General features: G+C 42.3%; 1 protein-coding gene across 1 annotated transcript in view; it reads right to left on the bottom strand.

The window, feature by feature from the left end:
• pard6gb (par-6 family cell polarity regulator gamma b) overlaps positions 1-24661 on the bottom strand; it is a 42192-nt gene extending 17531 nt beyond the window's left edge. Inside the window, exons 1-2 of the mRNA XM_061254784.1 lie at positions 24364-24661; positions 15925-16147 (exon numbers count right to left, since the gene is read on the bottom strand). Of these exons, the coding sequence (XP_061110768.1) occupies positions 15925-16147; positions 24364-24435 (295 nt within the window). The 5' untranslated portion in view covers positions 24436-24661. The remainder of the gene's footprint in view (positions 1-15924; positions 16148-24363) is intronic.
• Between the last annotated feature and the right edge of the window lie 822 nt (positions 24662-25483).

Raw genomic sequence — 25483 nt, 5'->3', positions numbered from 1 at the left:
TAATTTGCTTTCTCTGAATCACTTGATATTTCCATATATTTTCTATCCAAGTCCGAATTGAAATAGATATTACTAATGTCATTATGTTCATTATTTATTTTGTTTTATTTATTTTGTGTCACCATTATACCACACTGGCGCCGTTTATTCCCAAAACCTAGGGAAGAGGGATTTCAGCGATAACTCCAAAACACATCTTGCTAAGAGAGACAGCAAAGAGGTCAACGGGTTGCTTTACTGGACTGCACCTCTTGCCTGTCCTTGTAGCCAGCAGCTTAGACCGGTATTAAACCCTGTCAGTCGGATATAAATGTTAATTCTGCTTGGCCGCCTCGTCTGCCTTTCTCTGGCTTATGAGCAAGCCTGTGGATTCCAGCGGCAGTTATTATTAGATGAGTGACTCCACAGACCGGGATGACGGGCTGCCTAATTGTTTTGAAGGCTTGACCCACATTCCGGCTCTCTGGGGTATTTAAGCGTTCGTCGGGTTCGTTGCTCTTTGCATTGTCATTCGTCACATTGGCCTCTGTCAGGCCACCAGCCCCTTCTCCTGTTGGCATGGGGAAGAAAAAACAAACAAGAAGCCAATGGAAAAAAATACAAATAAAAACGGGAGGGAATGGAGAGGGGGGCCTAGGGCAGGAGATTTTGTTTGAATAGTTACCGACGACAAAACTTCAGCTACACCGCAGCTAAAACACTGCTGTCTGAGTCTGCTTGTGCCAGCAACAACTATTGTAAGACAGAGCGCAAGGTGGACTCTGAATGGTAGAGTGCTGACTCAACCATGAGGCGCTCGGCAGTGAAACTGGTATGATTAAAAATGCAAGGAGAGCACTAATAGTCTAAAGAGGCTACCTCAATGTACCAAATGTTGCTGTGTATAAAGAAATGCTGCCACGCTTTGATAACCACAGGGACTGTAACTTCCCACACTGAATCATAGTTGTAGTCCCCGTCATACTTCCTGTACGTGAAAGTAAATATTCCGTTGCTGAAAGATCCATAATATTCCAATTCCCTTTAATTCCCCACTTCATAAGATTTGAATTAGCCTAGAATTTTTACATGAATAACAATTTAAATTATAATTAGCCCCAGTCCTGATGTGCAGTTCAGATGAGTTCTGCACAATGAAAAGGAGAGTGAGGTCAAAACCAGGCCAAAGTGACAGCAGCATTCATCATGCCACGCAAATAAACACCACGATCCTCAGAAGATTGCATTACACAACATGAACACAACAATCACTCCCTGCTCCAAAGTGGAACTGGATAGCTCACAATAAAGAGGAACTGGATAGCTCTCGTGGCACAAAGTAAAAACACCTCAGCCAATGTATACTAACAAAAAGAAAAATAGAACTTTAAAAAGTATTTATAAAGTTATGGGGAGGGTGACGTGTCCAATAAACAGTTGGTCAATCTGCAATTGGAAAGGTACACCTTGGATCAGCTGAAAGGCCCCCACAGAAAATATCTGGCTGATGCATTGGAATGTTTGAGAACACCAAGACCTAGCTAGCATGGCTTCCTCTATGCTACCCTCTATGTTTTCTGCCAGTTCAACATGCTGTTGGTAAAATCAGACTAATCTTTTAGAATCCAATACACCCTAAATGAAAGGGCACAGGACATCACAGATTGAACGGCAAAGGAACAGGGTTACATGCCATCATCTGTGGGTTTTGTGATTGCCGTAGGTGGGTATTAAAGGTGTTAAGTGTTCACACCTCAGTCTCTGAAGACCATAAAATGATACCAACGTGTTCGGTCCTGTCTTGACTTGCCTACCCCAGTCTGCGAGAGCCGCACTGATCTTGATCAGGATAAACAGCTTTCAACATCTGCTCCACAGCTGACGGTCAGTTATTCTTAGAAATGAGGTTTCTACAGCATATGGACCAGTTTATTCATTTCTTTTTAATTTTATCCATATTTTTCTCATATTCAAAAGCCCAAAAAGCCATTCATGCTCACAGCTGTAGCCGCCTCAGCTCATAAGTTAATTTTAGGAGAGCCCCCTTTGTCCTAACATTTACATCTACACAAAGGTCAATCAAATGACAAGTCCGTGGATTATAGTCTTTACATCACTGATTGAGCTGTTCCCAAGATACAGAGCATCCAACACAAAATGAAACAAAACTGCTCAAGAGGGCTGTCTTCATGACTGCACATGAAGAGGAAGATGCCACGCAGAAAGCAACAATGATTTTTCTTGTTCCACACCCTGATGTTCCAAATCCAAATCCACATGCAGAAGCAGCTGCGATGTGTGGGATGGAGGGGGGGGTGGCGAGGGAGGGGTGGTTGGCAAAGTCGATATTTTTGGCATCCCATTACGACCAGCTGCTTCTCAACCTACTGTTCTCAGGTCTGGCGGCCTCCGTTCCAGACAGGCCACCGAGTCAGCTGATCGTCTCCCACCAGATCTTACAGAGTGGTTGGTTGAAATAGAGCTGAAAGGTTTACTGGACTCCTAACTGACGTTCCAGCAAATCTCTCCACGGTGTCTCTTGCTTCTCTGATGTTCAGCTTGTTTATTACGTGGCTCAGCTCTGGAGTCTCCGCTAAAATATTTTTGCGAACTGCGGTTAGTCGAGAGACCTCCTTTGTAATTAGGGCCACTCAAAATAACTATTGGCACAACTAGTGATGTTTAGAGTGTGCTCTCATGGTCAGTTTCTGTGAGTTTAACTGTGGCCAGCCATTGTAATGGTACCCAAAAATTTTCATTTTGCTTAAATAGGAACATCGACATGACAAGTGCTTCCGCTCTGCAGCCACAGTAATCAAACTGCGGCCAAAGGTACTGCCCAAAGGACAAAATGTTTAATTTCTGAAATGCTCTACAGCTATGAGTTATTCTATTGTCTGAATAGCGTAGAGTGTAAAAACAGGCTTTAATGTTATGACCAATGAATAGAAAGCCCAGGGAATGTTAGTTATGCGTGCAGTGCCATGGATTTAAAAAATAAGTCACCTCTCACAAACAAGTGGCTGGGTGGGTGCCCTTAAAATCATCAAAATAAACTCCTGAAATTATTTCAAGCTTCAATTTGAAACCACCTCACAGCTTGGCAATTTAAGGTTAATAAATGTGTAGTGCTAGGCAGCACTTTCTTGTCTTTTCACTTCTACTTGGCACCGTACCAACCCATGCTCTCAATTATTTTGCACATGACAGGTTTATTGTATATGAAATGGAATTTAAAATGTGTGGGGCTGCTCATCCGGTTAACGCAACAAGCTGTGGTGCACAGATGAGCCCCGCGTTCCCGGATTGAGTCCGGACGTGCCAGTGCCGACTTTTACCAGCATCTCCAATGGGCGACGTGCAACTACTGATTGCGTGGACCAGGGTATGGGAGGGTTCCACGTTTCACTGCTCTCTAGCAACCCCCACCAGTGGATCAGGCGCCCTTGGACTGCATGCCAAAAGGTCAGCTCAGATTCTACTCTACGCAAGTCATAGCCATAGTCTGTAGTTTGAAAAGAACTAGGCTGCAACACAACACGTTTCAAAAGACAACTGCGGACGTGTAAACTCTCCCGACCCTGCAATGGTGATTGTAACTGCAGCTGCTTTCATGTGTAAACAGACATTGGACATGAGAAACTAGGGAGTAAATTGGACATGTAGAGCCCCAATATTTATTTTTTAAATAATGTATGTTTTTTTCGTAAGAACAAATCCTACTACTTTGTAGATACTGGCACATTTGCTGAGATCCTGAGAATGTATCCCTTGGCAAATGGGGAGGTATCTTTAGTGAAATGTTAAATCGTAAGGAAAGTCACCCACCCTTAATTAAGAGAACAGGTTGACTTGCTCTGCAAAGTGTCAGGGGCAGGCTGCGGGAGGCAGTCGTGGGAGTGGAGAATTATTAATCCCCAGTTCCATTTGGTGAATTCCTACGTGAAATATTTCAGCTTCTTGTTGCCCACCACGAGGCCTGTAACTCATTCCTTGTAGCAGTTCTCATAACCACATTAGCTCAGAAAATACCCTGCAGTTTCTCTCTTCTCTGGGGAAGAAGTGTCTGAAGAAAAGGCAGAGGAAGCACGTCCTATTCATTTTCCTCAAGACACATTCCTTTCAGTGCCATGTCTGTAAATCTGTCAGGTGGAGCTTGATGGGGCGCAGCAGAAGGCCTCCAATGGTGTGGTGGTGTGGTGCTGTTCCTAAAAACTATCCCCAGATGAGGTGACATTCCAGCAGCCATCTTAAAAACACTCAAGGCTTCAACACTTTCTGTTCCTCTAAAAGGTTAGGCCATAATCAATAAATAGTATTTTTGCTTTCCTAATTTTTTACGTTTTGGAGAGGTAGAGCAAAGTTTAAGTGTTGTATTTTGTTTAAATGAATTTATATAAAAGCTATAGCAGTAACATGGAAAAGTACTGGTAGACCAAGTATTGGGCAATGGCTCAAGGAAATGTCTCTGTGCTTACCTCTGGAAAAAATTACATACACACTTAAAGACAAACAAGAAAGGTTTCAAAGCATATGGGGTCCTTTTATAGATTATCTCAGGGACAAGGATCTGTCTCATATGTTGGATGATTCTGGGGAAGGATAATTAATTCTGTAATAGTGGTTATATGAGCAGCTGACATAAATAAATAGGGCAAATCCTGTGATGAATGTTTAAGTATTGTAAAAATGTCCATTGTAATGTGCCTCCCTTGACATTTGTTGTTTGTTTATTATTTTTTTGTTTTGTTTTTTTTCTCCCTTATTTTTAAATGTTATGTTTGTTCACTAATATGTATGTATCAATGTATATACCAGTTGTGTGGCTGTCCGATAGTGTACATACATAAAGGGTTTATTTATATTTTATTTTATTTTATTTTATTATTATTTTGTAAAATGTTGAAAACTCAATAAACATACTGTTGAAAAAAAAAAAAGAATTTATATATGCATTTTACACCCCTACAATGATGGCTATTGTACAGTGTGTGCCATTGTTAAAAAATATATATCCACTAAAAAAATGATTCCAAGAAAGATTACAGTATTTTTGTATTTTTATCCACGCCCATCATGAATTTGAAGAATGTGACACTATCAAATATCATATAAGGTAGGCTGTGGACAGAAGACATATGGAAATCCATCTGTTTACCATGAGATATAATATAAGGTGTCAACCTACAGTATGTATCAAATGTTAGTGTTGGGATACAAACATTTCCCCGGCATTAAAATATTACCTGGCTTTATCTCAGAATCCTGGTAATCCCCCAAAACAAGAATTTACTTGCACAAACAGATACAAATCAAAGCCAGGGATAGACTGCAGTGATGTTTAACACTACATAAGGCTAAGAGCTTGTCAACGTCAACACGTACAGTCTTGTCTGCGAAAGCCATATTTACTCCAGAACCGGACTGTACAGTATGTAAACCAGTGGCTCTTCTTCAGCAGCTGACAAACAAAGCTTTCACTGGGACCTCCCACCAGCCCATAATGCATCGCTCTGGGGTGTCCGCCCAGCGGAGGGCCATCTCTTCGTGCTGCCATCACCACATCAGACTGGATCTCCTCCAGAACCCACAAAGTGCAGCCAGAGACTGTAAACAACTGTAGCCTCCGAGCTCCCATTTCAACAAACCCCCGCTCTGGTTTTGGGTGCCGCCTCACAGTACGTGTGTTTGCTGGAGTAGACATTGAAAACAACAAAAACTGTGTCACTGTCCAAATACTTAGACTGCACTGCATATTCCCTCCCGCTCTCTCGCTCTCAGCAGACATCTTGCTTTTGGGACGACGGTACACTTCACTTGCTTATCTAGCAACCAACCTGTTTACTGGGCTACTTAAATCCATATGAATCATAACACATCTTCGTGAGTGTTTATTTGAAGTGCCACTTGCTGTAATGCTGCACCTGCGGCCCAGCCCACGGTTTCCTTCACAAACACTGTGGAACATGGAGGGGGTCAGGGCCCAAACTACTTCCTTCCCCCACCACCTCGCTCCCCTGACGGACGGCATGCTGACGGACGGCTGTTAACAATAATGCAACGCCGTGCCAATTCCGCGCTGGAACATTCGGGAATGCCATGGGTGGGTCCGCTAGGACATGGAAGCATGTTCCAAACCTGCACAAGGAACTAAAACTAACTGCGGAGAGAATGCGGCTGGAAGAAACATTTTCAACAATCCACATTCTAAGCTTTTAAATGTCACCATTAACCACATCCACCCCTCGTTGGTTTTGTTTGTGTGTAAAGAAAAACATACTTTACTATTCTGAGGCACAAGTAACACAACAGCATTAAGAGAAACTGCAGTAAATGTAAAACACTCCACAAAACCTGGGGAAAAACCATTTCTCATTGTAGTGTGCAGAGCAGAAGGTTTAATGAAAGATAAAAGGAGACTCATAAAACACGGTAGAGCGCCTGTAAAAAAATGACCGCTTGCCAAGCGCAACAGTGCTCTTTCTCTGAGGTAGGCATGCGGCTCTCCGCCACGCTCTCCTCCACTCTCTCCTCCTCCTGTCTGGGAAAAGAGGACAAGGCGGCTGAAGGTGTCCGATGGGATGCGGAGGCTGTGGCCTCTGGCATGGGTGAACGCTGAGACCACAGAAAGGAAAGCGAACCAAACAAATTCCAGCCAGGGCTTCAAAGGGCAGAGTAAATATTGAGTCTCCCCATGTCAGCGCTCTCCCAAGCAGCCTGCGCTCCAACACACCTCCCCTGTAAGGCACAACACACCTCCCAAAGAGCAGCCTGTAATGCACAGCACAGCTCCCAAAGAGCAGCCTCTAATGCACAGCATAGCTCCCAAAGAGCAGCATCTAATGCACAGCACAGCTCCCAAAGAGCAGCATCTAATGCACAGCACAGCTCACAAAGAGCAGCATCTAATGCACAGCACAGCTCACAAAGAGCAGCATCTAATGCACAGCACACCTCCCAAAGAGCAGCATCTAATGCACAGCACACCTCCCAAAGAGCAGCATCTAATGCACAGCACACCTCCCAAAGAGCAGCATCTAATGCACAGCACACCTCCCAAAGAGCAGCATCTAATGGACAGCACAGCTCCTAAAGAGCAGCCAGTGACGCACAGCACACCTGCCAAAGCGCAGCCTCTAATGCACAGCACACCTCCCACGGAGCAGCCTGCAAGGCAGACAGCACCATTGCTTAACAGACCTTATTCCATATGAGCAAATATCAAAAGAAACTCATGAAAAACAAATCTGCAGTAGACCTTTCACACACGCACACACACAAAAACATTTAAAACATGCCACCTGAGGTTTTGAGGCCATTACAAACAGCGGCAAATGGGGCTGCTAAATTTCACGGGGAAACAGCGTAAATTCACTTTACGGCCGCTCCACAGGGGCAAAGCGGGGGGACGGGGCAGAGGGAGCCCTCTCCCAAGAGCCTGTCGCTCTTGATTTAGGGCTTAAACTACGATCCTCATTACAGGGCCACGGCGGAGTCCACAGACACAAAGGGACTGCCGCACGATCAGACGCGACACTACCGCTTCGACAGGCCAACGCCGGTTCCACGTCGCTTTTATCGCTTTGCTTTTTTTCCGCCGGTTAACAAGCCAAGGGGCCACACACGACTTTAACTGTTCCCCCGGAAACAGCCGTGTTTTATATCGCCTCCCCTGGAGAGAGGAGGCAGTGAATTCCTCACGGGACTGACCTGTCTGGAGATGCGTCTGGAACCTTCCAGATGCCACCAGGAGCAGCCTGGCCCTGCCAAACCAAGTCATTCTGTGGTGCGTCCTCACTAGGCTCAGATTTCAAGAATGTGTTGAATGTTTGCACGGTCACTCGCTGATCTCCTACCCTGTACCCTTGGTCTCAAAAACACACACAGGCGCACAGACAAACAGGCACACAAACAGGCACAAGAAACCACGTAAGACTGCAGATATACCATAGCTACCTAGTTTCCTTAGCAACCTGATTTCCATAGGCAGCAACACCTCAGGCCTATTTTGACGGTTAAATATATTTAAAGTTGATACCTTGCATTTATAACTCACTATGGTAATTATGTAAATAATCCCATCTTAGACATTCCAAATAGGACCAGAGGCACTTATTAGATCCAACATGACATTTCTACCTTGTCCAAAAGTTCAGTGACCTTACCATCCCCCCCCCCACCCCCCCCACCCCCCCCCTTCACGTGCTTGTTTACTTTTGGCCAGTGTGCTAATCACTGCAAAGTGAAAACACTGCCTTCCTGAAGACACTGAAAGTGAGAAAAAATAAAATAAAAGAAAACTTTTTTGGCTATGTGATATTTCTGCTCCACCACACGTGTTATTCTTTACATTTCAGCGGTCTGGGATAAAGCAAGAACTAATGCTGTGGAAGGGCATATGCTAAATAAAGTAAAAAAATAAACATATTTCACATATCTGTTGATCCTGTGGTGCCTGGTCAACCAGACAAGGGATGAAATACAGCCTAAGCCATAGAGATAAACAGCAAAACAATGAAGCATTCAACTTAAGAGCAGCCTGTAGCCACAATGACACAAGACCACAATAGAATCATTTCATGTCCCCTCTAAGGGCTCTTATACCTTATTATGCAATATGTATACCAAAGTCTTGATACAATACAGCCTATATCCTGATACACATGGGGATGTGAAATTTCAGTGAAAGTAACCAGGGCAGACAAGGAAAACACACTATATACAAAAGCTTTTGAAGTACAATGAGCTCCAACACCATATTAAAAACAAAGGAAAAATTGACCTAATGCTTACTTTTTGCTGCTGTAATTAAACAGATAGTTCCAAGTCGTATCAGTTTTAACCTACTCTGTTTTTGATTGGCCCAGAGAATGCCTGCATGCACTGATGGATAGTTTAGATTTTAAGAGAGGTTTACAAAGATCTGCTAGCTTTGCAATGGCTGGTATAGGGGCGTTCAGGAGTTTGCGATCTAAGAACGAGAAAATTTCAAGTGACTCAAAATCTTTCACTGCAATGCTATGCCTCCAGAGGTTGTACATGTGTATATCATCTGGCCATTACTAAACAAAACTATGATTAATCTTATTTTTGTTTGGAACAATATTCTATGGAACGTACAACCTGACCGGAGACCGGTGCACTCAAGAAAAGAATTGGCTCAATACAAAAAAAAAATTTGTTTATATGTATGAATCAACACTAAAAATACATCAGCTTCTGAAAACATAACATTGCTATGCAAGTTGCTTTGGAGTTGACGTTTCTTTAGACCACAAACCCCCAAATGCACTACCAAAGCCAGCTGATCATCAGAAAATCATATAGGTGTCTGAAATATCCTTCCTTGCACATAAAAACGGCCTCAGTCAATTGAAAACATATAGCTAATTTCAGTTTTAATGTATCACAAAAGCCCAGAAAGTGAGCCGCTCCCATTTGCAGTTATAACGCCTCATTGATAATACAAATGTTCATGCTTTATGGAAGTCAATTCAAAACCCTCACACGCAAGTAGCTACTACACACTCTTATTGTAAGGTACACTTTATTATTGAGGTGACCAAAGCCATGCTTGTTCTTTTATTAATGGCCAGTTACTCCCAATAGCTCACCGTTTATTGGCGAGTTTTGAATCACTGCGCGGAAAGCTAGCCGCACAGTGCTAATAAGCAGCTGCGGTGCAGAGGTTTTCGTGGGAAGCTGAATATAGCTGTTGGGCGCATGCGGACGGCAGCGCGCTGTTATTACAGTGCAATTCTCAGAAGTAGGACGGCCCAAGGTTTCAGTCCACCAGATGTGCAGGCAGGGGAAGTAGGCGGCCAGGAAAACCAAACCAAAAACAACTGTGACGGAGGCAGACCAAACAAATTTTGTTTCTTTGGATGTATCAACCCGTTTGTATTGTTTTTGCCAATCACACAAACGAGGCAGTCAAAATAATGTTGCGAATTTCACTGGGGCGACGCAAAATGGCCACTCCTCCTGTGACAACTGAAGATTCTTCGTATTCTTCTCATTGGCATCATCCCCATGGCACCCCTGAGACAATGTCAAAGTGGTGTGTGCCAGCCTGCACTTCATTCACAATCTTTAATTGGGTTTGGGCCTCTATGGAAATACAGTATGGCTGATTCAAATGAAAAATAAAATGGTAAAAGAATAGAAAGTTTCGCTAAATATACCATTCTGAATCCGTTTCCGGCCGGTAAATAAACAAAAGGTGCTTTTGGATCTATGCAAGATGACGTAAGAAGAGAGTGGCCTCACAGATTTCGTTTCACGGTGCTCTGTGGCCGTGACAGGACTACTTTTATTAGTGGTGTGCGGAACCTTTTGGCTAATTCCGTTATGGAATCGATGCAAAACAGATGCACCCTGCCTGCGGTGGGGTAACTTGGGGCAGGGGGGGGTAGGGGGGTTACCACTCCTGCTTCCCTCCAGGTGAACGGTTAATGCTTCCCACATGAATCGTGATTAAAAAAAAAAATGCCTCCTGCTCTTCGAACAGGGCCCATTTTCGTTGTCGCAGAGACTGCAGGGGGCTCTGCGCACTGGTGCCTCCGGTTCTTTTTGCAAGGCAGGGACCCAAGCAGAGGCTGGAAACGCCGTGTCGGAAAGAGGAAGAACATCTGGAACTGCACCGGCCCGGCCGCGGAAACCTCGGGCGAGTGAAACCTTAGCCGCGGCGCAGGACGAGAGGCCTCCTACATGCGTGTCACTTTTCATTACCCCTGACCCCCGCCTCACATCGACTGCTCACCTCCTCCCGATATTACCGCTCTGTCTTTCATACAACAGGGAGCAGAGCCTGCACAAAGTCTGAAGAGAAACCCATGCCACAAAACAATCGAGCCTGCACAAAGTCTGAAGAGAAACCCATGCCACAAAACAATCGAGCCTGCACAAAGTCTGAAGAGAAACCCATGCCACAAAACAATCGAGCCTGCACAAAGTCTGAAGAGAAACCCATGCCACAAAACAATCGAGCCTGCACAAAGTCTGAAGAGAAACCCATGCCACAAAACAATCGAGCCTGCACAAAGTCTGAAGAGAAACGTATTACACAAAAAAATCAAGGCAGGAAGCATTTACGCCTGGGGGTCTCCAACCGTCTTCTATTATTTTTATCTCCAATCAGACGTTTATTGCCACGTATTGCGTGGGCCCGGTTTATGCTGCTGAACTTCCTCCTAGATTTTAATTTGAAATGGCCTACTCACTTCCTTTTCCCCCCCAAAGAGATTATTCATTTCAAGCATGGATTAGACATCCAAATGATATCAGTATGATAAACGTGGTTGAATTGAGGCAGGCTCACAAAACAAGACCAACATTAAATTGAGCGTCATCGCGCCTAAATGAAATGATTCATTTACTCACCCGAGACTGCTCCACAAAGGATTCAGAAATTATGCAATTAGTCACACTTGGGATAAAAATATGAGGACAAGATGTCATCAGACTAAAGTAAACTTCATAAAGTGTGGAACTTGAAAACATAAACAGACTGGCTTTCTGATCTTTTGTGCCAAACACAGGAAGGCAACAGTTCTTCTAAAAATACTTTAATCCTTTAATAACATGTTGCTTCTCTCCGCTTCCATATCAGCTTTGTTTTTTTCCCCATTCTTCTTCTTTTTTTTCTGGAGAACTACCATGACGTAAAATGAATTTTCTTGGTTACATAATTAATAAAAGTGCTAATTTCTTATTTTCAGTGTTCATGATATGCACGCGCAAGTCTTTGGCCGGAAAGGTGGTATTGTGATATTTTTCTTAAATACCATTTGTCTGAACTGTGCTGTCATTGCCTAGCTGTTCTAATATGCAGGATGAGATAAAACTAAATGACATAACCCTACCTGCATCAGAGTTTTAACTGAAATTAGTACTATGATCACAGTTTATATTTAATTCCTTCATAATTACACAATGTGTTCCAAAATCGAATTTGATACGATGATTAAAGCTATCTGCATGCACAAAGGTGACAGTCACATACAATTCATGTCACTATTCTGGTTTGAAAAATTCATTAACCGAACGTAACACTGAGGGAGGTGGGGAGACCAGCTGTGGTCAAGACCAGCTCAAGGAACACGTGAACCGGTTTGAGCTGACAGCAGACTAGACAAAGCCCCACAGGTGGTCTCCCCTGACCCGGGGCTAATGGCCGCGACCAGCAGGATCCACACGAGAGCCTAGGTACAATTACAGCCACCCATCCTCACAAGCAGAGCGGGAAGCAGGGGAGCCGTGATGGAGGACGGGCCCCCTCACTACACCCACCCCTAAAGAAAATACAAACCATCCCCCATTGTGACACACTTGAGAAGCTGTACAAATGACAGAACTGCTGTAATTTCACTTAATGTAATGGATGCTATATATATTCATATATACTGTGCTGTCTGTAAGGCCTGATTTACACTCGTAGTACAACTCTTGCTGCAAGTGTCGCATGCCGAAAAATAAAGCGATGAGCAACGGTTTTGCATTTATAGGTCGGGGAAGGTCTGCGATAATAGTTGTGTAGTTGCTATGGTAACAACATGCGAAACAGCTAATTTTTACATTTTTTAAACCACGGCGGAGCCTGGTGTAGCCTATCCATGACAATGCATTTCAGTGTTCCATCTGGCTGTCCAATCAACTCTGTGTAAAAGTATGACCGTTCTGTGAAATAACAAAATTGTGCAGGTACGTGACACTGAGGAAAAAGTGTCGTACTACACTTTTTTTCTGTTGAAAATGCGAGTATAAACCTTAAGTATTTGGACAGGGGAAGAATTAAATCCAAGGAAGCAATTGAATACACCGGACTGATCAGAAACAGTGGAGAAGCAAACTTTTACTTTTCAATTACTTTTGGTCTACTAAAATGGAGGGACCATGTATAAAAATGTACTCAAATTAAAGGTGACAGTCTGCACATTAACCTCATTATTCATTTCAAATCCAATGTGCTGGAGTAGAGCCAAAAGAACAGAAATTGTACCAGTGTCCAAATACTTATGGGCTGCACTATACACACACATTTGTGTGTGTGTGTATGTGTGTGTGTGTGTATGTGTGTGTGCGTGTGCGTGTGCGTGTGTGCGTATATGCTCAAGCGTGTGTGTGTATATGTGCATATCTCCTGAATATAAAGGCAATTTCTAACAAATCCCAAAAAGACTGAGATTTAAGTCCCACAATTTCACACAGAGTAATAAAGCTGAATATTTTCCTGCGTACTCCACGGGAACATTCAAGCCAACTATTCTCCTACCCTGGGAAAAAAGGGCAGAAAAGTCCTTAATCCTTTGTTCATTGTAGTCCAGTTAATGAGAAGAGAACAGTCAGACAAATAATTCAACCTGAACAATCTCGCAACTGGGCAATAAAGTGGGCAGAGTCCAGCTGCTCCACACATGGCTACTGACCCCCGAAAACTCAGAGCCTTTCTTCCCCAGGCCAGAGTCCCGGTTCTCTGTCAGAGAGCAACAAGGGGAGTCTCGTCCCGGCACTGGGGGGTGGAGGGTGGAGGCACAGGAGGATTTAGAGACCAGACTCAATTAAAATGGCCGACCCGTGATCTCAGCAGGCCGTCTACCAGGTTAAGCTCCTCCTCCAGGCCAGAGATTAGGCATTAATCAGTGATCAGAGGGGTTTTTTATTAATCCTTTATCCAATCAGAGGTCAGCACCTGTACACATGACTGAGCATTTAAAATTGCAGTCAGATTTTATTTTCTGCTTACGTACCCAAGTTCCTCAGGGTATCCTGACAGCAAAGAGACCGATTAGCTGTTTTACGGTCGCAAACTTTCTTCTCTCAAGCTCACCCCGGTTTTAAGACTGTGTAAACACACAATTAGAAAATGGCGTTCTGTAAAGGAACGTGGTGCTTTGTTCCTCTTCGGGGAAGAGGGAGCTTGTTAAGGGCCCTGGTGCGGTGTGTGGGCGAGACGCACTTTGCATGAGAATGGCCGCTGTCTGACACCACGCTTATTCACCGACTGCTCCTCAACCAGCGGTGCGGTGTCATACCCGGGGTCCAGTTTCCCCCGCGTCCGGCTGTTCCCACCGTGTCCGCCACTGCCCGTAACCCTGAACGACTTCCCCATCAGGCACCAGGGCAGAACGACACCACCGGAAGCGGTTCTCACAGGTTCAATGTAGATGGAAAAGTAACTATAACTTCCGGTAAAATAGCAAGGATTTCTGGGATATTATATGACAAAGGGAAAAACACTGAAACACTTTGTTTTTGACATGAGAACATGCAGACACAAATCTATACCTTCTATATATCTATACCTATCCAATATTCTGCCTTGAGCATAGTTATGAAACAATATCTGTATTGAATCTGAATGCAAATAAACAGGATTTTTCCTGTGCATTGTTCACCTGTATCTGGCATAATTACATGGTCAATTATTATATTTGGACATTATACACAACAGAGGGGAGCAAAAAAGGCTTGAGAGTTCAGTTTACTTCATGAATATTCTATTGATGCCACTCAACTGGACTCTTTTCAGGAAACGTGAAAGTAGATTTCATTCATTCATTCATTCATCCACTCACACACACGCACGCACGCACGCACACACACACACACACACACACACACACACACAGACATATATATATACATACACACACACATACATACACACACAGCACTCATAGTCTGAGCTTCAGGTCCTAAAAGATCAAAGAAGAGTGACCAAATTATTTGAACAATATTTTAACCTGCAGCAATGACATCGCAGAAAACTACTAACTGCACAGTGTACTCTGCTCCGAAGATCTCTTCCTCAGTCCATTTATTCTTTCATAAAAGTACAGCCTTTTAATGAAGTCACCCTGCTTCAAGTGTGCGGTTTAACCCGTTTCAGCTTGCAGGCCTACCCCCCAGTGTCAAACACGGGCTATAATTCATTCAGCGGATTCCTCTGGATAATTTGCATTTCAATCATGTAAACATTATCAAAAACGAGGTTGTCCTCATGTCTAACAAAACAAGGTTGGCGACCCTGAAATTCCACAGAAGATTTTTTTTGTTTTTCTTTTTTAATATCCGTGCGCATGAATGATAAATGATGATAAATTAATTGGTTTGCTCCCGGCAGTGTCTGTTCCATCCTCGGCGTTTATACTCCAGGGCCTATTTTAATCCGGGAGCACTCGCTGTCTCCGGCCGCGCCCTCGGAATACTTTGCGGAGCGGCTCTTTCACGCAGAGCTTTTATTCTTCAGTCATTCCAGGCATGCCAGCAGACAAGCCACCCCCATGACCCGCATATATAGCGACGAGTTTCCTCCAGACAAACTGTGAGAACGCAGCGACACGGAGAACTCGCTGAGAACCAGAGCCCTCTAATAGGCAAAGAAACTCCATGACCTCTCTCTCGGTAAAAATAAAAAAGAGAGACTGTTCTAACAGAATAACAGAAGATAAATGCATGATATTAAATAAATAAGAAACTCCCAAACCCATTGGAGCAACCACGATAATACAAGGCCGAGGAATAAAAGGGTTTATGCACAGTTGTCTGGTTTTCTTGATACTGCACCGGGCAGCAAAATGAGATCAGTGAGCAGGTCAAATGTTTGGCTTGATTTAAGTCCAGGTTCCCTTGAGTTGCAGCTGAGTTCCCTTGAGTGGTCAGGTGACTGCCTTTAGAAGTTGCCAGTCAGTACAAATGAAACCGATTAAAATAATGTTTGGCTAATTAGTGGGCCATTTTTACAAAAAAACAGAACAGGTTTTGAAAAAAGATTTGCTTTCCCTCGCAGTACGTGATGAAGCGAGAGACTAGAAGCATTACATGTTATTTGGCTGACACTTTTATCCATCCTTAGTTGATTAGACTAAGCAGGAGACAATCCTCGAAGCAGGAAATGGGAAGGGAGTTCCCATGTACAGGGGGTAGCTTTCACCGAACCCTTACCTTGTCTCTGTATGAAGATCCGAAGCAGAGGGTGTGCAGTGGACACGGCCTTACAGAAGTTGTCATCGTTGTTGATGGGGAGTAGATCGCCGTGGATGTCCGCGTAGCCGATCATCACCTCCGTGTTGTTTATCCGGTGAATGTGCAAGATGAGCTTGTAGAACTCCTCAAACTTCCCGGGCTTGAAGCGGTCCACGGAAAACCTCCTGAACTCGGCCCCATACTGGAGAGGAGACCACACGAACAATCAAAACTCAGAAAAGGGGGCGGTGATTCAGCATGGTATCTGAAGCTAGATATTTTAAGTATCAATACAAACCCTAAAACGCTTGACAATGTGGTAACTAAGGATAAGATTGAGCCAATCCTGCAAGTTATTTAAAAACCGTGTTAAGTGATGCCCACATTGCGGGCAGCCTGGGACCAAGATCTAAGACAAGCTTCCACATCTGCAGTCAGTTCCTGACAATGTACACCAAATGTGAGGGGAACGAATGAACAACGTGAAGTTATGCATGCGTGTGAAAAACGTGTTTGGCAGCCGGCTTTCACAAGGCATATCACTTGGGGCAACGAGGAGCATTGTACACACATCTGCACACGACAAGCAAAACAAACGTCGCAAACTAAGTCCAGCAGCACTGTGAACTGTTGCGCAATTAGCTTTGCACATCACAGTTCTCCGCGGTGGTCTAAACCTGACGGTCGTGCCGAGACTTTTTTACGACCATGACCTGTGCAAAACTTTCTTCCGCAGCTTTAGCAATTTCATAAGTTTTATGAAAAAAGTTCAACCTCTGATATGCCTTTCCAATGTTTGACAACAAAAGCTACAGTCCACGTGCTAACACATTTCACGTGCTAATGCATTGCTGACTGTATTTCATGCACTTTTGTTCCGGCCATGCATAATGTACACAGCTATTATTACTGCAGGAAAACAACAGGGGCAAAACCTTTCAAAACGTTCTATTGTACAACAACCATTAATAGTTACTGTATACTATAGCCTAGTCTTTATATATCGACACAATAATGTAATGGTAAACTATATAGCCATAGTAGTGAAAATTTTGAACCATCTAGCAATAAGACCAAGTGTATCCAATTTAAAATAAAGAAAATTTCTATAAAAATGCTGCACCATTCTTAGAAAATTTTACTATTTCATATTCAGACATAGGTGTACCAGGCAAAACTCTATGAAATTATACAGGATCAGTGCATATACTGCATGGGATAAGCACATTTTTACACAAATATTCTTTATTTTGTTTTAACTTGCTTTATCGAGTAGTTTGCCTACCATTTTTTCTCAACAACATATGTTTCAAAATTACTGGAAATCCTACATAATCTTTTACATGAATTAAAATAAAGTTCATCTCAGTAGTAAGGCCTTTCATTCCGGTTTCACTAGGGTATAAAGATGATGCAACACGCATTTAAAATCTCTCTGTCATCCGTCACCATGGGGAAAGCCAAAGAACTGTCAATTCAAAAGAGACAGATGGGTAGGCTAACCTACACAAATCAGGTAACAGGTACAAACATACATTACTAAAAAGCACTGTTAAAGTTTCAAACATCAGGAACAGAGACAAACTTTCCAGGATGAGGACAGGAAGTGCATGTTATATAATTCTGGACCTGACTGTATATATAGTGCAGTCCATAAGTATTTGGACAGTGATACAATTTCAGTTTGGTCCCATAAAATAGAGGGATTATGTATAAAAAGGGATGTAATTCCTAGATGGATCACCCAATATGGCTGTCAGTACCCTGGAATTAAAGGTGACGGTCAGCACTTTAAACATAGTTTCATTTCAAATCTAATGTGCTGGAATACAGAGCCAAAAGAACAGAAACTGTGCCCCAGTCCAAATACTTACGGACTGCACTGAATACCCGGAAACAGTTGCAAAAGTTTAGTCAACAGCGAACAGATGCTGACCAAGCCTTTACATGGCACAAAGTTACACAGTATCTTTCAGCAAATTTTGATGCATCATTAGTACTAATTAGCATTTTTTTATTTTCTGCTTACGTAATGAAATGCATTAAATAATTAACGACATTAAACATGACAGATACAAATGTTGGGAACCTTCTCAGTTAGCCCTTAGTAACGCCTCCTTCGGCAGATATTTAACAGCTTCAAAACGTTTCCCGTAGCCAGCGAAGTCTTTCTATTCTTGCTTTTGGAATTTTTCCCTGTTCCTCCTTACACAACTCCACAAGCTCAGAAATAGTTGTCAGTGTCCTTGCACGCACTGCATCCATGGGATCTTCCCACACATATTCAATAATATTCAGGGAGCTGTGTCAACTGTGCTGACCATTCCAAAAATGTCATATTGAAGGTTGGGTGAATTTGAGGAATGCTTGTGATCAATCTGAGGAATGCTTACTGAAAGATCCAAATAATCCAAGTTTGAGCTTCCTGAGAAAGGGGGGATTCCAGGTTGATGATTCTATTCATCTTAACAAAGAACCCCAGGACCAGTAGATGCAAAACCCCCGCAACATCAAAGATCCACCTCCATATTTCACCTCAGGTATGACATATTTTAATTATTATCAATGTGAACATCCCACTTCTAATGGCAAACCTGCTGCCAGCGCGCCTGGCCAAAAAGCCCCATTTTGGTCTCGCCAGACCATAGTACCTGGCTCAAAGTACAGATGAGCCCAAAATTAGAAATAAGAATGTGTTTACTCTATGAGCACTGGTGTCAGTACCTGATGATACTAAGCTGTAACACCTGGCTCACCAGACCATGTTTTGCCAGTTTTGACACCAGTCTACACTGTGAGCTTTGTTGTGAACAATATACAACTAAACAGTTCCATCATTAAGTCAGCAGCAAAACACATTGAGTGACATGAGCCTAAATGGTAACGAGTTGTCCAAGTTCAAATTAGTTTGTTTACACTGGTGGGCCATGGAATAAAGAAAACGGAAAACATTTTTGACATTTGTAGCTTTGTAATAAGGAGATCCGTTAATTGACAAAAGGTTCAACACAACAGAGCAGGTCACAGTGCTTGTGCACAGAAAAGCTCTAAAGAATTATCTGCAGTGTAGGCCCCGATGAAAAGTCAGTGGTGCACATTTTCTCAACCAAAGCTAAAACAAAGAGACTAGCTTTGCTCTGAAACTTTATTTAAAGGACCACAAGTGGTGTGCATATGCCTGTTCACACATGCATGCATGCACACACACACGCACATCCAAAATTTCACACGCACACACAAACACAATTTCACACAAGCATCCCGCACACACTCTCAATCGACACAAAAAATAAAACAAGAAAACTCACTCACACACTCAAATATAAATACAACCGCACTTGCTCATAGCACAACAAAGTAGCGATTGTCAGCCCTGGCTGAGTTCGCTGACCACCAAAGAAAGCGCACGGAGTCATCCAAAGGTTACGGCTCTCATCAAGTGACTTGTTGTAAACAGTGAAAACACAAAGACCGGGTGCGTGGGCAAAGTGATGAATGAGGAGACAAAAAAAATGCAGAGCAGGATTTGTTCCTACAATAGAAATTATACATTATTACACCAGTAATTTGTGGATCGTGCTGCGCGAGGCAATTATGCTCTCAGAAGCCCGGTTTAGTCAACTGTAGTGAGTGATTATGGGATGAAATATGATAAGTTGGGCATGGGAGGCTTTGGTGGGTGGGTGTAATGCCAGATGTGAATACACACCGGCACGCACACACATACACACTCGTGTGACTCCTGTGTCATCATGACATTTGTCAAAATAGAATACACACATCACACCAAAAAAGCACTTAACACCACATTGACTGGTAGAATAAAACAAAACATCAGTCACCCCAATTTCAAAATAAACTATTTTGCCGGATGCAACACGATCTCGGATTTGAACATGACGACACAAGAAGCAGGGCAGTGACCGTGCCACAACGAGATTTGACCGGCGACATCTTTAAGAGTTACTGTGATGCGGTCTCTCTTCATGACAGAAACACTGAAACGAGGAGAGACAAAAATCATGGACAAACAGTGGTTGAGGCAAAGTCAGTTCTTTCCAAACCCCATAGTGATGGCAAACCAAGTTCTCTACTCAAGACAAAATTCTCCAGCCAGTTTCTTTGTATGGGACAGTAGTAACACTGAACCTCAGTTCATCTGCGACCTCATTAAAAGCAGGCCTCAGGTCTTGGATGCAGAACTTCATGTGGGCTAAAGTTGGGACCAGACTTCCACACTCATTGCTCAAAGTTAAATATAGCCAAGGCTAATTGCCTTTGCATTTGACGCGACTTGAAATATTCATGAACTGAAAAAGAATTAGGCTCAGCATTCTTTAAAAGTTTCAGTGTTATAAAGCCTCACTTTTTGCTTGAAGCACTCCCTTGGTCGTCATCATAAAATTTTACTTGGTAAAACTCCTGCCCACTGCGACCACCAACTTCTGAACTTCTAAAAAAACACTAAATCACAAGCAGCACATATAATCACAAGGGTTTGCAGGAAAATTAAAGCACAATAAGGCATGAGAAAACAACAGTCAATCCCCAAACCCTTTAGGTGTCCAATAGGTACAATAAAATAAACTAATGAAAAGGGATAAAATCTTTTTGTTCAAAAATGATGACTAGTAAACAAACCCCTTCCTTCAGAACACAAAAGGACCACAGAGGGTAAGGGGCGCATTTTGAACCATACTCTCCTATTTAACATCAAGATACAGCCTTCAAGTAACTCAGCTTTGTTGGAACGGTGACAGCACTTCAAGCAAGTTAGAACAAGGTTGCTCCGACACAATTTCCCCTTCAAATATATCACCAGCACAATGACAGCACGAGTGTTTTTGTTGCTAGAGGAACGCGTGCAGGCTGAGACAGGTATGACCACTGCTGAAGAAACAAATAATCTCCATTTAAGGCTGATATGCCGTCCTGTGTGCTATTCAGACCGTTTTCTTGAACTCAACCAGACTGTATTAAATTACATGGGCTACAACAAGAGTAAGTGTGTTTTCATCGTAGTGGGAGTGAGACGATAGCTGTGAGCTGCGTCAGACAGGATGATGGTAGACGTAGTAGCAACAGCAGCATTATTGGGTCATTCCGTGAAAATTCAACCAGAGGTGTGTGTGTGTGTGTGTGTGTGTGGGGGGGGGGGGTAGATAGTATAATATAATAAGAACATTTACATCGCTGGTTGATTTTTTAACTGAATTACCGTATTTAGAATTTAACGTTCTTTACATTAAGGGCAAAAAATATTGGAAGGTGGACAAATCTGTCGCCAATAAATCTCGACAAAACTGCAACCAGAAAGATGACAAGATGAGTTTCTGTGTTAAGAATGCTGGTGTTCCATGTTCAGGAACAGCACTCTGGGTAAACTTGGACCAACGTCATTACAGTGTTATGCCAGTAAATGGACCTGTCCCTTCACAATAACGGAGACAGAAGCCTGGCATTCCAATTCATCACATTAATGGACAAACACAAAGGACAGCTTTGTGACAGTCCAAATTAATTCAGCCTCCCCTCAATGGTTCACAATGCAGTTTTCCAGCATGCATAAATATCACTGAAAAACTTTGCTGGATACCCTCGGGGGCCGGCCAAGAACACGCGCACCATGATATTTGAAGAAGGTTCATATGCTGCAGAGAGATAAGGAAATGTTTAAAAAATGATATTTTCACAAGATGTTATTTGCCTTCTATTGGCTGAACAAGAAAGGGCCTTTCTTTCTTTGCCGTGATGCATACATTGCAACAGTTTACAATTATTATTAAATTGCAAAACGTGTTTCTATCTCAATGAAGCGCTATATCTGACAAGGAAAGGAATGCCCTATTAGTGAGAATGTTTTAAGTAATTCGGATTTGCCAGCAGATTTTAAAAAAAGTGATTTTGTCTGCGCAACTTATTGTAAATGCAAGCATTTTGCTGTAAATGTATAATCATAAATTAGATTACATGCATTGTGTAATTTTATTGACGTTACATTATCCTCAAGAACCTTGGTTAAGTACAAAAGTAAAAAGATTGCCAGAGAAGACACCGCTAAGAGCGAAGAGGAGAAAACCTGCCCACCGTATGACAACATGCGTATTTTACACAAAATGATCCACTAAATTTACATAAGCACCCCACAATCAGAATACTCCTTGAACAGGGGCCAATGGTGCTGTTTTTAAACAGAGACCCCTATTGTGAATTGGAATAGGCACTATACTAATGCCCACTGAAACAATGGTCTGCTGTTTAGAAACCTGCCAATACACTTTATTAATGCACTCGACTGCTGCAATTACTTCACAATACTGCTGAAACCTATTCTTTAGTATAACTTAACCCCAGAATAACGTTGACTAAAAGCTTTCATATGACTTTTTTTAAAAGGGGGCAAGAAATTTCGACTACATCTTTAAAACACACACACTTTACAAGTTGCATGCACAGACCAGAAATCAGGGGTCAAATTGTTTTTGGACAACTGACTCAATTTGTTTCCCCAGAAATGAGCTATGCGTTTCTCAAAAACCTGCTGTTCGAGATTCACCCTCACTCCCTTTCTCCCACCTACACACAAACCAATCAACCAAAAAAAAAAATCTACCTTTATTCTGCCTTAAACCTGGAGTATGGCCCAAAATGTATAGCAATATAAACATGTCTGGAGAATAGCACTCATGCTGCACTTTAATAGACGTGCATTGATACAGCAAATTCACTGGGTCAACCAAAGATAAATGTTTATGGACAGTAATATTTAAATCTTAAACGCGACAGTACAGTGCAGGTAGTGTTGAGGCTGAGGGCAGTGAGTAAATTCCGAAGGTCTCCTGATCCGACCTGGTTGGAATGTGGTCATGCAAGAAGAACCGCACACGTACTTTCGCGTGCCACACACGTACGCACACGCACAGATTCAAAATTGAACCACTCTTCGTCTTGGAAAGCTTCCAGGTTTATGAACTAAGAAATCGACATGAGATGAATATTCATTTGGAAATTGAGAATTATTAAATTATTTATAAACGTGTATAACTTCTTCGAATTACAACAAAAAGGTGTTATAATAATGTCATACGATTTGCCACACAATTTCGAAATAAATGTATCTACCAGTGAATAGAAAAAAGTTAATTAAATAATGTTCACTTCTTTTGTGAACATGATCGGCAACAGCTGTTGCAAAAAGAACTGTAGCGGTCGTTTTAAGGTAAATTCAAAACGGAATGAAACACTAGCACCAGACACTCCACACATTTAATCTTTCTGAGGCTATACACGTGACACTGACAGACCGTTTTATGAACAACAGTCACCGTGAACGTATCAGCCTTACCCGCTAACCAAATTCTCTCATTAGAAGCCCTAAATCGCACATTTGAAAAAAATTGTATGACCACAAGTTTTGGAGAATTTGTTGGCTAACAATCGATGCGATGTGGCCAACAACAAGAGCTATGTGATGCTTCGTGACAACATATAACGTTAGATACTTATATGGCAGCAAATTACTTCCGCAACGTCAATACAGTGATTAAAAACTATACTAATCACATCAACGTAAAAACCCGCTGGAACTTGAGTTAAAACCGACATGCTGTATCATAGGCCCCAGTCGAACTGCCAGTTGGCTAAAATATAAAATGAAGACATGGCAGTTTCCTTTAATTCCGAGCCTTGCTTTCTGATCTTGCATTTCCAGTTTTTCCAGAACATTAAACTTATCTGTCGAAATAGACAGCGCACGGGACCTCGGTAAACAACGCCAAGCGAGGTAGCAATTCCTTAACGTCTGTTACCTATCTATAAAAATGTGAAATCGTCCAATTGTGGCATGTCTAACAAATTCGCGAACTTAGAGGAAAGGAATTGAAAGCTTAATTAATTACAGTCACGTCTTAAATGTACTATTCGAAGTTCCAGCTAGCTAGCTAACACAGTACACCTAGCAGCTGCGGTAATGTTAGCTAACGTTAGTAGTACAATTCAGCATGTTAGTGGTATAACGTTAGCTAGTTATTTTTCCCAACAGTTTACACTCTAGCTCTGGGTTAGCTACGAGCTAACATGCACCGAGAAAATGTAAACAGTTCTTAGATATACTCGTCTTCAATATAAAAATAAAAGCCGTCTGGTCCCCATCAGGGTGAAATATTATTGGGAATGTTAAATCATTAGCTAAAATCTATAAATCGATTCTTGTCATGGCAACTTGCTCTCTAGCTGGCTAAACTTAACTTACTGTATTCGGTAGCATCTCTCCGACGTGGCTTGCTAGCCCTAGACATAGCTATAGCTAACATCAATTAAAGTATCAGTTAACAGTAATCACTGTTAAATATGAAACATTTACCAACATTGGAAAGCCTAACCAACAATCGAACTTTAGTTAGGTAGCAGCATTCTTACCTTGCTTTTAACTTCAACAGCACTACAGTCCAAGTACCGCAAAGACTGAGATTTGTTAAAACTCCTGTTCATTTTTAGTTTTATTCCCACTTGCCCTCTCAGCTTGGGGCTTGTTGATAAATCGTCCAGTAGTTAAATTCCTTTGTCCTATTCCACACGGATAGAAAAGTTTGACCACAGAAAGGTGCTTTTATGCGTCCGGTAACGTATGCTCCAGTCCACAGCGCGCTGGTTTGGGATTCAGCGAAGAAATGTAACGTTAGCTAGTCTAATGCACAGTGGTACAACCCACCACTCCTGAATGGGGGAGTGAGTTAGCTAAGTTTTCTATTACATCATGGCACCCCATCCACAATACAACTCCCAGAACCTCGAAACTAGTCGGCTAATGTCGGTGGTCCTCCGCTTCACCAGAGGACGTGTTTTCTTGATCCGCTCATGAGTAAATAAAAAAGTATGCAAATATTTTTGTCAATTAGCCTACCGGACAAAGTTAAACCCTTTATACGTCTCTATGTGCGCATATTAACTGTGGGTAGGCTTGACAGCACCAGCCGGGCACGGAAGCGCGTGTAAAAATTCATGGTAAATTTGCATTTGTTACTTTGGACAAGAAATAATCAAATTCATCATTTTCATGCAACTTAATTGAGTTAAACATTCATTCAATTAAGACTTTGTAAAACTGTGTGTTTATGGAGAGTATTAATTACGATTTAGCGTGCTATTAAATCATTCCTATTTTATAATAGCCCAATCATTTCTTCAGGTTTAGCATTCTGGAGACACAGCGGCGCCTATGTGATAGCTGTAGCCAAACGCTCATCTCCAATCTGTCGCTCACTCTTCTGCCACGCGATAACCTGTAGCCTGTTACGTACCCTATGGTACAGAAGGTGACAAAATCGCAAATAAGACTGTAGCCTACAAATTGCCACTCTGTAAATTACATGGAAACTACACGGTGCCTAATCATAAACCGTATAGCGTATGTCTAAAGTAGGCCTACTTTTTACAAATGAAAACTAAAAGATTAGTTTTTTTACCAATACACGAATTAATTTAAATGTCCGTATACATATAAAGTCAAAACTATGCACTTTTGTCAGAGTAGCCTGTT

This window comes from Conger conger, chromosome 9 (genome assembly GCF_963514075.1).
Source record: "Conger conger chromosome 9, fConCon1.1, whole genome shotgun sequence".
Classification (NCBI taxonomy): domain Eukaryota; kingdom Metazoa; phylum Chordata; class Actinopteri; order Anguilliformes; family Congridae; genus Conger; species Conger conger.
The sequence above is the reverse complement of the archived record's forward strand: the minus strand, read 5'-3'. Positions and strand labels throughout refer to the sequence as shown.